Here is a 16,599-nt window from a genome sequence, read left to right on the forward strand (position 1 = left end):
GGACTCCGGTCCCTCCAAGGGCGTTCAACCAACAATCGCTTTGGGATCATAATTATGGAGAAATGAGCTATACAAATAACAAAACTAATTTCTAAGCAGTCTGCTGAGAGTTAGTGAACATTGCAGCTGTAAAAGTGCTATTGATGTAACAAAAATGTCTCAACCAAGTGTGCTCCAGCCACTTTATATTTGTTCCTTGCACCAAAGTCCTGTTAAAACCAGATTTGACAAAGCGAACACTTTTGGCTTGTGTATATTAAATAGGTGTTTGCCAGGTACTGAGCTCAGTGTTTTTCGTTTGTTGCCATCCTTTGGCCAGGTGTTAGCATTATGGCAGTGCCTGGCAAATACCATTCCCATGCCTACACAGAAGCCAGAATCTGTGGCTCAGCCAAATGCTTGTATTTTTAGGGTAAGGTTTGCCTCAAGAGCCTGGAATGAGGCCATTTTCTGACCGCAATACATGAAATTTATCTCAACTAGTCCACAGCCTAAGGGTGAACGAGGTGGGAGATGGCTCAGCTTGGGACTTCCAGTCTCTCTCAGAGATGGCATACCATGTTGCCACAGCGGCCTGTCCGGTCACTTACCGCAGCCCCTCAACGTCGTCAATCTACCATATCCACAAGATAAAACAACAAGAAATTCATACCAACACGACTATGCCACACTCCGGTTTAAATGTGATAGTGTGTTGTGGTTTAAAAAAAAAAAGCAAGGAGACTTGGATACATCTGAACAATAATGTTATTTATTGAACAGGTTAGTAAAAATCTCGCAGAACCTTTTTCAAGTACTAATCATTAGTGTTTTCAGAACAAATCACAGTAGCCGATCTAAAAACAATCAGCTTTAAAACATGATTTTACATTGTAAATGCAATCTTGAATTTCAGAGCACACAAAAACATACAAAACCTTTGGTATGTCACTACAGCAACACAGGCATTTAACAGACTAGGAATAAACGATGCCTACATCGGATGCAGGAACATTGCCTTCTAAATTCATTTTCAAATAATTTGACAAATCTAGAAAATAAAATGAGCAAGGAGACCTTAAAAGTGTTCTGTTTTAAACTCGGAGACACTGTATACAATGAGTTTAAGATGCTTTTTTTTTTTAAAGAAGACCAATCGCATATCGGAAAGCCTGACACAATAGCATGAACCCCTTAAATTCAGTCATTATCCCAAAGTGTATTGGTGCTCAGAGCTTGAAATTACTTTAAAGCAGTGAGTATGTGTCAGGTTAAGTACTCAGAAAATGAAGCTCCTGTTTCGAATTAAAAAAAACATATTTTCGCACACCCTTGCCAGTTTGAGCTTTTTCAGGGGTTCACCCCCCTCCCCCCATCCTCCCCAGAAAGGCATTATCAAGTTTATCCCTCACATATCAGTGTGAATGAGTCCACATACTGCTGGAAGTGTATGAAACACGCAGGCACAGTATTGGCCAGCAGCAACAAAGAGCAGCATTGTGGCCCACTGCATAGTGTACTAGAAGCAGCATGCACCCCCCCCCCCAACACATCAGTTCACACATTTCATCTGAACGATTTAAAAACACCCCAAGAAGTATAATCGAGAAACATGATCACCCAAATGTTAGCCGTTTGCCTCCAAGCCATCATTAAAACCCTACCAGCTTACATCTTAAATTAACAAAGTGGTTTTGCGTGGTCTTAGAAGGCGACCGTTGGAGCCTTGGGATGTCAGATTAAAGCAGGAACCGCAGTAGGGAAGGAGAATTGCTGGCAAGATTCGTAGAGGATAGACTTCTGTAGGAAGGCCTGAAAGACATCAGAACGCGGGCACGGAGGTCCAGTAAGGGCATGGAAAAGGCATCCTACTGGCACCTTTCCAGCAAGCTGATTGGATGCCGAAGTGTACAAATTAAAAACACACGAGTAACCCCATGCCTTTGTCCTAGGGTTGAAATCCTAGGGACGGCACTGAGGCTATAAAAGAAGACGCTATGTTGTATTTCCTGGGCTAAACACACTAGGATGCTGCATGGAAGCAGAAGATTCCCACAGCATTAGAGCAAAGCCACGAGCTAGGGTTGGCCAAGTACTGAACACCATGTATTTGCAACCAGTGAATATGAAAGTTTTATCCAGCAGAGTATGCAATCAGATCTACATGATCTGGGGTCTGCAAACGCTGGCTCTCCAGGTGTTTGACCCTAGCCAACACATGCAGTGGTAAGGTATCCTGGGCCAAACCCTTAGGAGCGCTTCAGACTGCAGATACTTGCTGACACCGTGTGCTGCTTCACCACCAGAAGGGATGCAATATTTTCCATGCAACTGTTGCGGTTATTGCAAATAACTCTTTTAGCAATGCAATGCCACCCAAAGAGAAGAGTTGACACAAGGAAAAACCAACACCACAAGAAAACCAGAAAGTAAAAATATGGTCCAACTCCTTAGTTGCCTCAACAATTTGCAAAGGGTATTGCCGATATACAAAACCAAGCACAAACAAGCAACTCTAACCTGGGGTCCCAGATGGGCTATTTCTGTAAGGCCAAACGTTTTCTGAGAGCTGATATTCAGTTCTAAACTCACTGCTGCTTCTTCAAAGGAGTGTAAAGGAACGTGTAAACAGGTTATTGGTTATGCAGAAACTCTCCAATGATATAACAGGACAAGTCAACTGCAAAGACAAAAATGAATGGACTCCCATCCACGGGTACAAAAAATAGAAAATATTTGGAATGATTCAGTTCTGGAGTAACAAAGTCTGGAGTGATCGGAGCAGAGGGCAGAGGTGATAGGGTTCGCCTTAATCATCTTCCACCTCGTTTTCGTCTTGGCACCGTATCAATCTGCGGATTCCACGCTTTCCCGTGGGGCCTTTTGGTTTTGCAAAATTTTGTTTGTGCGCATGCTGCTTTGGGTGAACTTCTTCATACAAAAAGTCGGCGGTTAACTCCTCCCCGTTATCGATTTCAATCTGTAAATATGAAAAAAGGTATTATTGCACATATCAGGACGACCCGGAGTTGCGTCACTGCAGGTACACAGAATTATGAAAATAGGCAATGTGTAAGGGTCAAGGAAGATTTAATGGAAATACTGAAATTATTTGTATTCGTTGTTCAGTGTTTTTCGCAAATGTCTCACGCAGGCCCATTTCAACAGTGTGAATTTGGAGACCTTCACATTTAATTGGTGCAAAATTAGCACTTTCATGATTTCTAACGTAGAAAGAGAAGGTTATTGTTGATCGGGGGATCTGCAACATTTGGCTAGCTAGGTGTTTTGTACTACAACTCACATCAGCCCTAGCCAGCATAGACAATGGTCAGGGATCTTGTGAGGCAGTCAGTCCAAAACATCTGGAGATAAGCATGTTGCAGATCCGAGTGGTAGGAATGGAATCTTTTCCTGCATGTGTGCTCGAAAAAAAAAGGTGCATCCAGCGATGATTTCCCCTACACGCCGTTCCGCATGCCTTAGTCCCTTTACGAGCCAGATGAAAAACGCCCAATGGTGAGAGGGATGGGTGTCGGCGTCATGATAACTCATTGGATCATCTTGCTGGATTACCAAATAGTAGAAATAGCTTGTCAAGCAAACAAAAGCAAAGGGCACAAGGGCACAATCACTAATGAAGGATCCCAACAGAAATCCTGCAGCATAAAGTAGCAATCAATGGACAAGTAACCTTCAGCCACAAACATAAAAAGACCAATGGACAAGTAACCTTCAGGCACAGCCAGAAACATAGAAAAACGTACACTGTAGAATCGGCATGAACGCATATATTATCAAAACCATGATGCAGATAATGTACAATACAGTCGAATTCTAACCACCCAAACCAAACTTTAATTAAAAAAAAAATATAGTGGCCATCACACATTTTTGTTTAACACTGAAGCAATTACCTGTTCACCTTGGAGAAAAGCAACAGGCTAGTTAAACAAAAAAGGCTACACTATCTAGAATAAAAGACTCCTCCAGTTGGCTTCTTTAGGAAAACGTTTCACAGAGAACGTGTTCCTCTTCATTGGCTCATCCCCAAATCAAGCATTACTCGCCTTTTCCAGGAATCTTCCCTGCCCTGAATACGATTCCTGCAAGTCAACTCGAGTTTTGCTACTTTGTAACCAACCGGAGTTGCTCAGTCGTTAATGGTTTCAAAATAACAAAGGAGCAGTCAATGTTTTTTGGGAAAAAATAATTGCAAGTGTGGAGCAAAGAGGCCTGGGTTCCAATCTTCGGTTGAGCACTTGACCAAAAGTAGTATAATCTTTCTGGGCAGAACACTTCCTGCTCGTGTCCGAAATTATACAAAATGAGCTATACAATATAAATAATTAAAAAAAAACTTCTACTGCCCAAGGTCCTGTAGTGATTTGGCACGAGTTACAGGTCTACCATCTCATCATCACATCCCAGTTTTGGTTAACGGATGTTAGGTTGCCCCACTATATACCATATTCTTCAGCACTTCATGTTTGAGATGCTGCTTCTACGATACGTTCTTTAGAGATGGTTCTGTGCTAGATTTAAAGAAATACATACATCTGCCTGTTAAAATGCTGTAATGGTTCTGTGTTATACCATTACACTAACAGGCACTGTAAATAGGGGTTATGAATTATTCAGTGTTCGAAGGGGACACGAAGGCCCAAGTTCCTTTGCTGAAAGCCGACATAGTTAAGTAAGGGAATTGGCACGGGACACTCCTGTCCTCCAGGAGGTGCCAGAGCCAGATTTCAAATCTTATTCTAATTTATAATTTGAGAAAATCTGCTCCCATCCACCCACATTCAACCATTCGTACAATTTCTATCCAACAAAATGCTATTACGACATTTTGCTGTGTTCAATTGTGGCAATTAAAAATGTATTAAAAGAGGAGGGCCCTCACCGGAGAACTCTGCAGAGGGCTTGCATCATTTGTGCAACCTGAAAGGCTCCTCCGATGAGCCTCAGGTGTGAGTGCCCTTACCCTCACACCCTGTACATTTTGTCTTCCCTAAACCCACTCACAGGGGAAAACCTTCCAATCAATAACCTAGTGCAGGAACACAGGGTATTTGCAACAACTGTAGTGACGATATGGAACAACGCTAGTGCAAGTTAACCCTTCACCAATATTGTGTGCCAAGACAAATACATGATGGTTAGTGTCAGTCACTGTTGAGGACAAAACAACCCTCCTTCCAAACTGTATTGCCAAAGCAAACAAATCTTTTAATCTGCCATTTCAGTGCTTCTTTCTTGTAAGCAATGCAACCTTGACACGATTCAGTATAGCAACCGGAATCCAGAATCGCAGTAGGTCTAGGCTGTGAGAAACCTGACACTGTCTCGCTTACTAGTCACCGGGGAGCTGTCATCCAGGTGGCCAGGACACAGCCATCGCTATTGGATCCAGTTCATGGGGGTGGACCAGTGGGGGAGGATCACCTGGACGAGGGGTCTTCGGGGTGCGAAAGTGGGGCACCGAAGGTTGAGACGCAGTACCCCCTTCCTTTTAAGACCTTTTCCCCATCCTACCCCTTGGGACATTTGAAAACTCTACCCCACCCCCTTTTCCAACACAAATATCTTCTTACACCGTAAAAGACAACGGACGAACACCAGAGACGTTTATCTGACATGTCCCATTACAAAGGTCAGGCAGAGTCAGGCAATTGACAACAACTACACACACCTGAAGGCCCTTTCCCTTCCCCCCAGGGATAAAAGGCAGAGCACGAGAGCACACTAAGAGCAAGACCAAACGCATGAGGAGGCAGCTATTCCCAGATGGCAGTTCAAACAGAGACAAAAGATGGCGAGACTCAAATGGATGACAAGGAGGGAAGTGTCCTTGCCCTTTTCAACTCAGACCCGCAAAGCCTCCGTAAAAGGAAACATAAAACCAGGATATACAGCTGGCGTGTGGAGTAGCAGATGTCAATGGTGCACGAGAACCTCCTGCACTGATAACCCAGGCAAGGAGGCACATTTTCTACCGTGGTATCGCCCTTGACTCCAGAGACAAGAAACACCAAGGAATTCAACACAGCCAGTGAGAAGGGAGAAGGGAGCTGATAGTAAGCCGGGCTGCGTTGAACCAAAGGTTGCAATCGGCAATGTATTGTGAATGCAAGGACTTGTGAACACAGAACTTGTGTGTTTATGGACTTTAAAGAAAGCCCAGTTAAGGACCAGATGAAGAGGGGTGCGGCGCCACTTGGCCGCTCATTCAAAAGACACTGCCCAGGACCTGTTTTGAAACTAGAAGTACCAGAAGGCCCTGGGAGAGGGTGGCGTGAGGTGTCAGAGTGGTCCCACAATGGTCACGTCAAATCCCTTGTACAACTGAAAGTGTCTGGGCCAGTGCCAAGAGAAAGCTAAAGAGAAAGGATACCCGGCTTTCTGAAGAGAACGTTCTGTCAACTGTGGTGGAAACTCATGAACTGTGTTAAAGATGGCTATGTCAACCCGACAAAGGGATGCCAAGGGAAAAGCTAAGAGAAGTAAAACCCTCACTATAATAAAACAAGTTGAACTGTGTATAAGGATTGGTGCTTCCGGTGTAGATGTGTCTTGAAGCTTGCATATTTACCAAATTGTTTTACAATTTCTCTATACCATATTTTACTATGAAAAGGACAGCCTTTTCTAATGGATCTTCAAATGAAGTAATTATGACCATAGAAAACAATGCCATAGTGCCGTTCAAAAGAAGCACAATGTTTTCCTAATTGGTTGCTTGACATGTCCACTTCTTTAGGAGAGAATACTGATGGAAGCACAGATCATCGCAAGTAACGAAACCACCGACACGTCCAGTATGCCAATGGTGAGCCCTATAGTCATGCTGAGGTCTATAATCTCGACTGTTCGATCTTCCCCCATATCTAATGCAAATCTAATTTTACTTGGTGCCGCTTTACGACAATGCACTGAAATTGAAGGAGCAAGATTCTGCATCCATTCCTTTTCCAGAGTCAACAACAAATTCAAGTGTCTATCAGGTATTTTTGCTTCAATTTTCACTGACGCTCATGTATTATGCTTGTAATTTAAAATAATATGAAAATGTTAATCTATCCGGTATGTTGTTTACAGTGCGTGGCATTTATTGGTTTCTTTTTAGATGTACCATTTTCTGGATACCATTGCCTATGTTCCATTTCACTGTTTTCATCCGTAAACCAAGTACTGTGCTACAGAGGGATGCTGGAACTTCAACTACAATTACATCGTCCTTTGCAGCTAGTCCAGAGTATGAGGTATGCGTATTTCCAGTTCCCGTGAATGAAAGAAAGCAAATCCTACATAGGATACCATTGGACAGTCACATGCATCTAAACCTGCAGTTTTTCAAACCTTTATGACTTCAGTCCTAACGTTAAACATCCTCCCTAATGCTTAATACATAGCTAAATGATTTTAGCCAACATTACAATCAGTATGTTTTGCACGTTGATCTCAGCAAAGTATACCATTTTAGATGGCGATCAGGTGAAATTTGAAATGGATTTTTTGACTATATGACTACACTGTTTGCAAGGGTACATGTGCATGCACTGTGTGTGATGGAATATTTTAATTTCCATTACGATTGATAGTTTTATTTTGTTTTGTTTAATGAATATTCCATTCAAACAATCGACACGTGCTGTGGGATTAGAAGTGGAGGCAAATGGATCAGAGGAGACCATAAACCAGCATTGGCTACAATTGCAAATAAAATAGAATTTCAAATACATTTTCATACAGTATTTTTTTAATTCAATCAAGTTGTGTGCTCCACAAGATTAAACTGAATATAATGAAGATGCATTTGAAGTCCTCGCAGACTACTTGACACAATCTACACCCACCAAAAAAGGTCCACCCAATAAACATTCGATGTTGGCGTCTCCTATCTGTGTGCAAATAACACAAGCTGATATAACAGGAGCTGAAACTTCAACGCAAATGACTGATGAACTTGCCAAAGATCTCGACTACAGTTTGCCTAGTTTAGCAGATTTGTCCACCACAGTTGAGTCACAAACCACGTTCTTTCGGACGATTGGCTAATAAAGGAGGCAAAAGACATGGTATTCGACAGCTGCCTGTTAGAGACTATACGGATGCTGAAATGTGTACATACATTGAGTGAACAAATATGCGCGGAGCCATTGGTGAATGCGTCTCGTGCATTACAAGGCACTAACCTCACAATCCAAGCCAGTTGTGTCCACCAACATGATGCATTTTTATGGTCCGCTCAACCGATCCTGGACAAAGTGCCAGCCGGAAATCTACTATGCTCTGCAACCTTACTTTTCAGTGGCTCGACTTTCTCGAAGATTTCGTCCAGTTTATGTCAATTTGTTGGACTTCAGTTCCTTGCTAAAACCCATTACTATAAATATCAAAGGGAATTCATATTTCCCGCTATTAGTCAATCCTGGAAAATTGAACAGATGTCAATTGAAAGCACATGCCCCGGAAAACGTTTCAAGTGTGACAGCCCCGGATTTTCAGCAAAGTACTGTACATACCACTTTCAAGGGACGGAAAGTAATTAAATTGTGAGTTCGGAGATCGTGCATCTTCTGTGGCCATGGAGAAACATGGTTTCATCAAATCCCTCGAACATCTTCATTTGAGGGGAATAGACCTCATAGCCACTGACAGACATGTTTCAATAGCCAAAGCCATGCGAGAGCAGTTTCCAAACATTCGACATCTATTTGATGTATGGCACATTGCCAAATCAGTCAATAAAAAAAAAGTACAGCTGCTGGTAAAAAAATAAAAAGAGTTTGGAAAATATTTTACAGTGGTCTCAGTCTTTGAGCAACCATCTTTGGTGGAGCTCCAATACTTGTGATGGGTCTGTGGAAATTTTACTTGAAAAATGGCGCTCATTGATGCACCACTGTTCCAACTGTCACTCTTGGACAGAAAACCAACATTTTCACGAATGTGCACATGGACCTTTATCGGAGGAGCAGGAAAGCAAGAGGAAGTGGTTGGTGCCATGTTCACCTCCACACAAAGCTCTTGAGAAGATCGTCTACGATAAAACTCTTTCAAGAGACCTAAAGGGACTCACAGAATTCTGTCACACCAGAGATTTGGAGGTGTTCCACAATATGTGCCTAAAGTACAGGCCCAAAAGATTGCATTTCGGCATAGACTGTATGCAAGCCTGGACATTACTAGCGGTATTAGCGCACAACGAGAACATAGGGAGAGAACAATCGAGAACTGCAGGTAACTTTGGTATGCCTCGTTACACCTTTGCAAAAAGAAGCAAAAAATGGGTGGCAAAGCCAATATACCAGGAAATGGAATTCGATTTTGTGAAAGATCTAACTGACTGCGTTAGCCATGCATACTCATAGAATATATCCAGATTATGTTCCTCTGACATATACAATGCCACAAAGCATAGCAAACGAGCCATGTCCACCTAAAGATGAACTTGTTGAAAGCTTCACTTCCAGGTATAAATGATTGGCAGTGGTGATCTTAATGTGCTCACTATCACTTTTGTGTTATGTTCTCCAATGTTTGTACATTGTACATCAACAATGGAATGCTATTAAACTTGAATTTCAATGTTATACTAAGTATTAAAAAGTAATTATGCAGATTTAATAAGTTTTGCGATTCATTGTTATATTTTGCCTTCCCTTTATTTATATCACTGGTCCCCAAACTATAACATACATGTCTGTAGTTGATTCATGTCAGTAAATACCTCTGCTAAGCCCAAATCACATCCACACATGCAGTACATGGTTCTATAGTTGATGGCCTCTGATGAATAACATTTCAATTGCAATGATAAATGGACTGACCAAAGTCTACCCAACAACATACAGATCGTCTTGCTTTGGCAGTGTAATTTTTTGACAAACACCTTGGCGAGTGTACACCTTTTAAACACTTATAGTGTTTTGGTCTTTTCATGTGTGTGATTTTTTTCAGGTTCTGCAGAGCACGACATAGGTGGCCATATCATCCAAACTGTCTACTCGAATATATCCTCTGTCAAGTTCTTGGCCAGAAGAGACTGTTATGGGATACCATAAAGTGTAACTCTGTGTTTTGCCCCCTGCCGCGTTCGGCAATATTATTACATTTGTTATGTTTCGAGAGTGACAAACGAGGGGGATGGGTGGGGCAAGGTTCGTCTACCTCCCAACACTAGTAAGATTGTTTTCTCTGTCTTCGCTCTGTTCCAAATGCATTCCCTCATCGCGCCTTGAAGCACTTGTGCATTGGCGCGTTATAAATGCAATAATATCTCATCATATCTTATTGTCCTTTGTTTTAGACAGACACAAATGGAATCTTAGGTTACTACAGACTTTCAGTGGCTTGAATTCTCTTTTTAAAAGAGTAACTGTTGTGCAAAAATAAATAAATCACTAGAACTATTGATGTATGGGCAAAAAAGTATTCATGGTCATGCCAAATTGTTGGTTGCAAGAAAACAATTTATTTTTCACACATATTTCGAATGCCATGTTGGACTGCCGGGTGCATCACTCCCATGGACTTAAGGTCACTTTTGTGATGTTGCTTGCGGGGGAGTTCACAACGATGCGTCTTGTACTGTATGTTTTCGATTTGTGGCTTTGGCTCATACACGCTTGAAAAATGATTCAATTGTTATTCGGCCTTGGACGAAAGGGAGGATTTGCGATGGCTTGAAGGACGGAAGGTGTGGAATGCTACCAAAATTGATAACATTCAGTGTTTTGGAATTGGACATTGTATCATTTACTTTCATTCTATGAAAACCGTTGTTCCGAGCGGACACTCTACATTACGACGAGACAATGGAACAACCAAATTTAATGTAAGTTTAACTATTAGGTTTAAATATGAGTTTAAAGAAAAACGAGTAAAGGTTGCATTTTCTGACCAGTATAGCTTGCTCGTTTAGATTTTGGTGGGTAGTAAGGGCACTTTGTTTGCTTATTGAAATTTGAAGTTGCCAGTTCCGTTACATTTTTCAACTAACAGACGGCCCTCGACAGACGCAGAATTAAATGCTAAATTGATACATTTGAATAATTTACGTCTTCTAAAATATATTTGTATTATGTTTTGCACACAGCTACATCCTGCCATTCTGCGAATGCCATAGTTTCCAGATACCCACAAATGGTTTCTTCAGCCAGCAGTGGCAGATGAGCCTAAACGGATGGATTTCCATTACGATGATGTGGGACTATCCGCTTAGACCCATATGCCCTTTGGCGGTACCAACGACAAGGAGCAACCTGTCATCATTTATGGTCTAGCAAGAAGCGGATGCCGAAGAATAGCGATTCAAGGTGCGTCGAATGCTCTGCGTCGAATGCGCATCTTCTCCTGAAACGAACACTGTGTGCCTCATGATACAGTTTTGATGCTGTGACCCAAGGACATAAAAAAGAAATTGCTAGTTACTTGAAACCAGCGGATATTCTCGGAGCGTTTCTTGTGAAATAAAAGCACATTATAAATTGAAGAGTAATGATGTTTCCTATAAAATAATGTTTTCTATTCCGATTTGGGACATGCTGTGCTGTGAGGGGGATGTGTGTGTTGAAATTCCGGGTTCTGCGTCAACTGACGTCAAGATGTAGGTGATGACTGGGCGTGTTTGGCTACGCTGCCCACAAATGTCATGAAAATAGGTGGAGACTATCGCTATGGATAGTAATGCCAGCTTCAGGGGCGGGTGATATGAGGATAAGATTAGCACACAATGGCCACACCCAACTCGTTCATTTTGCATGTTTTAAAGTGAGGAAAACTAAGGTAAGGCGCATAGGAAATGTTTTTACGATCAATCACAGTATGCTTAAAAGCACATGACCGAAAGCTACGGACAATTAGACTTTTGAGCGCACTATTCCTTTAAAACAAGAAAATGTGATTTTGTGGAATGACATTTCCCATGAAGAAAAATAGATACATTGGTGATTGTGAGAGGTTGGAGTAACAGGACAAAAACAGAACACCTTCTATAATTCATATTTACAGACATTTTAAGCCCAGAACAAAAACACTAGTCTGGCAGATCAGCTTGTAATACTTACCTTCTTAATAACGTCGAGCGTCAGCTGCCTTTCAAGCATTTCCAATAAAGGGCTCTTGCAGCTGGAGTATAGCATCCGTTCACGTATACTGCATGAATATCCAGGCATGGAGTAAATAAAAACTGAAGGAACAAAAAAAGACCCGATCATTTTTCAAATTTTCATTGCAGGTGGCAAATGCAACATTCTACATTACTTGGCAATATGAATTCAAAATGTTTTTTGACTTTTTAAAATGTATATATTGGTTTATACAAACCTTATACAAAATTAATATTTCAATATTTAAATAGTATACATTCAATACACATCCATATACCATTATATAGAAAGTTAAATCCTTAAATATTACCATTGTTAAAATTTTACAAATACTGTTTCATCATTTAAAACAGATTAAGTTTGAAGATTTCCTTATATAGTGACTAGATTTAACACACTTAAATATTTCACCATGTCTGTATTCCTTCCACTATACAGCCTTCTCCAGAATCCATATGTGTTCAACCAGTCTTCCTCATACACAAGTCCTATGCCCGTTTCTGCATGTGCAGGGCGTGGAATATAATCATAATGGGATACAGAGACTCAATTACTGATGCTTTTGCGCAGAATGTACAGGTATGTTCTTCAGTGATGTTCTTGATGCATAGGGTTTGTCTTGTCAAGGTAAGATTTAATCTGAATCCCAGAACATATATCTATAGTGTCCAACTTCTCCAAGTGGGGATAACACTAGGTTTCTTATTTTCTAGTCAAATATCTCATTTGTATTAATCCTGTGTGTCCCAGGTGTTGCACCAGTCCCACTGATACAAGTTTTCTTGGCGGAAGCCGGATTTACTGTTACATCATCTCTTGTTAATCTTAAAAAGGCATTTTAATGCGTCATACCTGGGTTAGGATTCTCCATTTGTCTTAACGGATCATAACAGTACATTTTCAATAGGTGTTCTAATATTTAGGGATATAACCCTGCAAAAATATGAAGCATACATGCAGTGAAGACCCAGTTCATATGTGGCCGAGAGAGTGCCTTACCCAATATTTTCCCCTCTAGGAGCCCAAAATCAATAACATCTAAAAGGGAGCAGATCTCGAGGCCGTACATAATGGCTCGTATCACTTTGGGACAATAAAATTTGATCAGCAGGGTTAGTGAAAATCTGCAATATTTCCTAGCAATACATTTCATCTGAACCCCAAATTGTTCTGCTTTTATATTTAGTCTGCAGAGCAGTGCTGACTTATGGGCTTTATTAGTTAGATAACGTCCCAGGTATTTTATTTCACTCGCAAAGTCCAATTTCTCATCCCCCAGTTTCCAACCCCTTTTTGACCGGGGAAATATATTATATTAGTTTTAGTTTAATTGTTTAATTAATTGACATCAGTAAATGTTTGAAACGCCGTTATGGGACGTTGCAGGCCTACTTGGGTGTGGTCCATAGCGATTACGTCATCAGTGTAGGTGAACCAGCAGAATTTGCATCCAGCTACCCAGGGAGAGGCAAACGCTTTTTGGCTTAATTACTCATTCATGTCTGAAAAGTACAGGTTAAATAGATGGGGAGCTAGTACGCATCCCTGTCTCAGTCCCTTGGCTTTTTGTATTTTCCTAGACAACACTCTTTTTAGGTACATTCTGACTCTGGGGTTTGTTTTGTTGTGCAAGTGGGTCAGGATGTTTAACAGACTGGGGAGCTGCCAGTTATTCAACTTCGATCACAATTGCACTCGATTCACAATGTCAAAGGCCTGTGTAAGGTCTATGGAGGCAACATACAGTGGGGCGGTACCTTTTTCACAAGTGTTGTCTATCAGTGTGTTGATAATAAAACCATTCAGAGATGTAGCGACTCCTTTCCTAAATCCTGTCTGAAATTTCAAAAGTCTACCGGTCAAAGATGCCCATTATTCAATTTCTTTAAAAAAATTCATGATGCAAAAAATGTACAGTCTGCATTGAGCAGCATGATCAGGCGGTCATTTTCTGGATTGCTGCGGTCTCCCTTTTAAAAATAGGAATAATGTAAGATGCTTACCAGGATTTAGGTATTTTAGTATGTTACAGAAGAGTAATAGTAAGATGGTAGCCATAGCCCGCAGTTCAAGGGCTCACTTAGGACCATGTTACTCAGTCCATTTGGACCAGGAGTCTGCAAGTTATAGGATTTGTTTTTATTGGTCCCAGGATCTAGTCATAGTTTAAATTAATGTTCCATGGTTCATCCATTAGCATCTGTGCCTGAAGGTCCATGTGCACCGGTCCTGGTTCCCAGCTCCCAGACGAGGGATCCACGTTGAGTGAGTGGTCTCCATCCACTTTGTGGGCCATAGTTTATCTTTTCATTCACGCCCTGTGCCATCCATGCTCTCGGTGCCTCCCTAATCCCAGGCTCCATTCCCCCCCCTCCAGCTCCCCCGATTGGTGCTTCCATCTAGGAAGCAGCATTCTTAACAGGGAGCCCGAGGGCAGCCATGCAAAAGGCCACGGCAAAGGGCACCTCCATCACCTGTTGCCCCGAGTGTCTTGCCAATACCGTCTCCTGTCTGCTGCAAAAACAGGTAAGGTGGGAAGATTTAGGTACACACCTTGTGCTGTAACCCCAAAACCCTGCCACTGCTTTAATACTGCCCTTTGTTTTGGCACTGTGTTGATTTTAGCTGCACCCTACAGCCTGCCACTGTTTTAAAAACCTGCTGCCCTTTGTTTTGACAGTGTTATGTTACTTGGCAGTTATATAGCGCTCTAAATATCATTGGTATGGCCTCAAAGCGCTGGGAGGTTGAACGCCTTCGGGAACCGCAGTTCTGGTCAGTAGAAAGATGGTGTCATTGGGTGCGTGGGTGCACATGCTATGTGTGCAGCTGATGTAATTGTCAGATGGTAGCTGCATCCTAGCGTTAGGTGTGGTGTTGAAGATATCAGTTGGTTGTGTTTTCAGTCTGGTGGGTGGACATCCAGACTGGGTTTGTCGGCGTTGGGCCTGAAAGACGCTTATGTGAGCAACTAGACCGGAGTGTCATGGAATAGCTGCGTTTTATTAGGGTGATGAGGTGTTTGTGAGGTAGTGTTCGTATGTGAACAGCTAGGCCAAATTTATCATGGGTATAGCTGTGTTCTAGTTGTGTGATGGTGTATAGCAAAGAATAGGTGTAGTGATCTGATATGATATGATGGTTCATCTTTTAGGGGCCCAAGACCAGGCACGTGAACAGGATGGCAGAGAACACGTCAACACACAGACATACAGTGACTGTGGTAGGTCTTACGGTGACAGGAGGGGGCATACCCATATATAGCAGCAGCATGGGGGACAAGAAAGCAGAGTACACAGGGACACATGGGCACGGAGGGGACGGGTAATACATTGATTGATTACCACGATAGACAACATCACCCATCCATTCCATCGACGGATCCACCCATTTTTTCCATTTCTTCATCCATTCATTCCATTTATCCATTCCATCAGTGCATCCATCCCTTCATTCGTTCTATCCCTCTCATGCCTTCTATCACTTCCATTCTATTCATTCCGTCCATCCATTCTATCCATAAATTCCATACATACATTCCATCCATTCCTTATACATACATTCCATTAATTCCTTATACATACATTCCATTAATTCCGCATCAATCCATTCCATCGATTCAATCTCGTCCATTCTATCCATTTCATCCCATCATCCAACCAATCCATCCATCCATCAAATCCATCCAATCCATTTCATTTGTTCCATACGTTTCATCCATTCCACCCATTTCATCATTTACATTCATCCATTTCTTTCATCAATGAATTTCATCCATCTATTCCATTCATTCCGTCCACTCCATCTATCAATTCCATATACATATATTCCATCTATTACATCCATTTCAACCATTCTATCCATTCTTATCCGTTTAATTCATTACATCAATTTCATCGGTTCCATCAATTCCATCCATCAATTCCATCCATCGATTCCATCCATCCATTCCTTCTACATATATTCTATCCACTCCATTCATCTATTCCATATACATACCTTCCATTCATTCCACATGCATGCATTTCATCTATTTGTGCCACATGCCTCCATCCATTCCATCCATCTTTTCCATCATCCCTTCTGTTCATCCAATTCCATCCATCCAATTAATTTCATCTATTCTATCTATTCTATCTATTTCATCCATTCCATATATATATATATATATATATATGTATATATATATATACACACATTCCATTCATGCATCTATGCCATAGATTCCACCCATTCATTCCACATGCGTCCATCCATTCCATCTGTCCGTTCATTCCATCCATCCCTCTATTCCATTCATCCACTCTGTCCATGCATTCCATCCATCCCTCTATTCCATTCATCCACTCTGTCCATGCATTCCATCCATCCCTCTATTCCATTTATCCACTCTGTCCATGCATTCCATCCGTCCATGCATTCCATCCGTCCATGCATTCCATCCGTCCATGCATTCCATCCGTCCATGCATTCCATCCGTCCATGCATTCCATCCGTCCATGCA

General features: G+C 41.6%; 1 protein-coding gene across 1 annotated transcript in view; it reads right to left on the reverse strand.

Annotated features, from left to right (window-relative positions):
* Positions 1 to 729: 729 nt before the first annotated feature.
* The window catches only part of TWF1 (twinfilin actin binding protein 1), a 181,194-nt gene continuing 165,324 nt past the window's right edge, over positions 730 to 16,599 (reverse strand). The window contains exons 8-9 of the mRNA XM_069628015.1: positions 12,054 to 12,175; positions 730 to 2,959 (exon numbers count right to left, since the gene is read on the reverse strand). Coding sequence (XP_069484116.1) covers positions 2,789 to 2,959; positions 12,054 to 12,175 — 293 coding nt within the window. The 3' untranslated portion in view covers positions 730 to 2,788. The remainder of the gene's footprint in view (positions 2,960 to 12,053; positions 12,176 to 16,599) is intronic.

This window comes from Ambystoma mexicanum, chromosome 12 (genome assembly GCF_040938575.1).
Source record: "Ambystoma mexicanum isolate Mex_15411 chromosome 12, UKY_AmexF1_1, whole genome shotgun sequence".
Lineage (NCBI taxonomy): Eukaryota > Metazoa > Chordata > Amphibia > Caudata > Ambystomatidae > Ambystoma > Ambystoma mexicanum.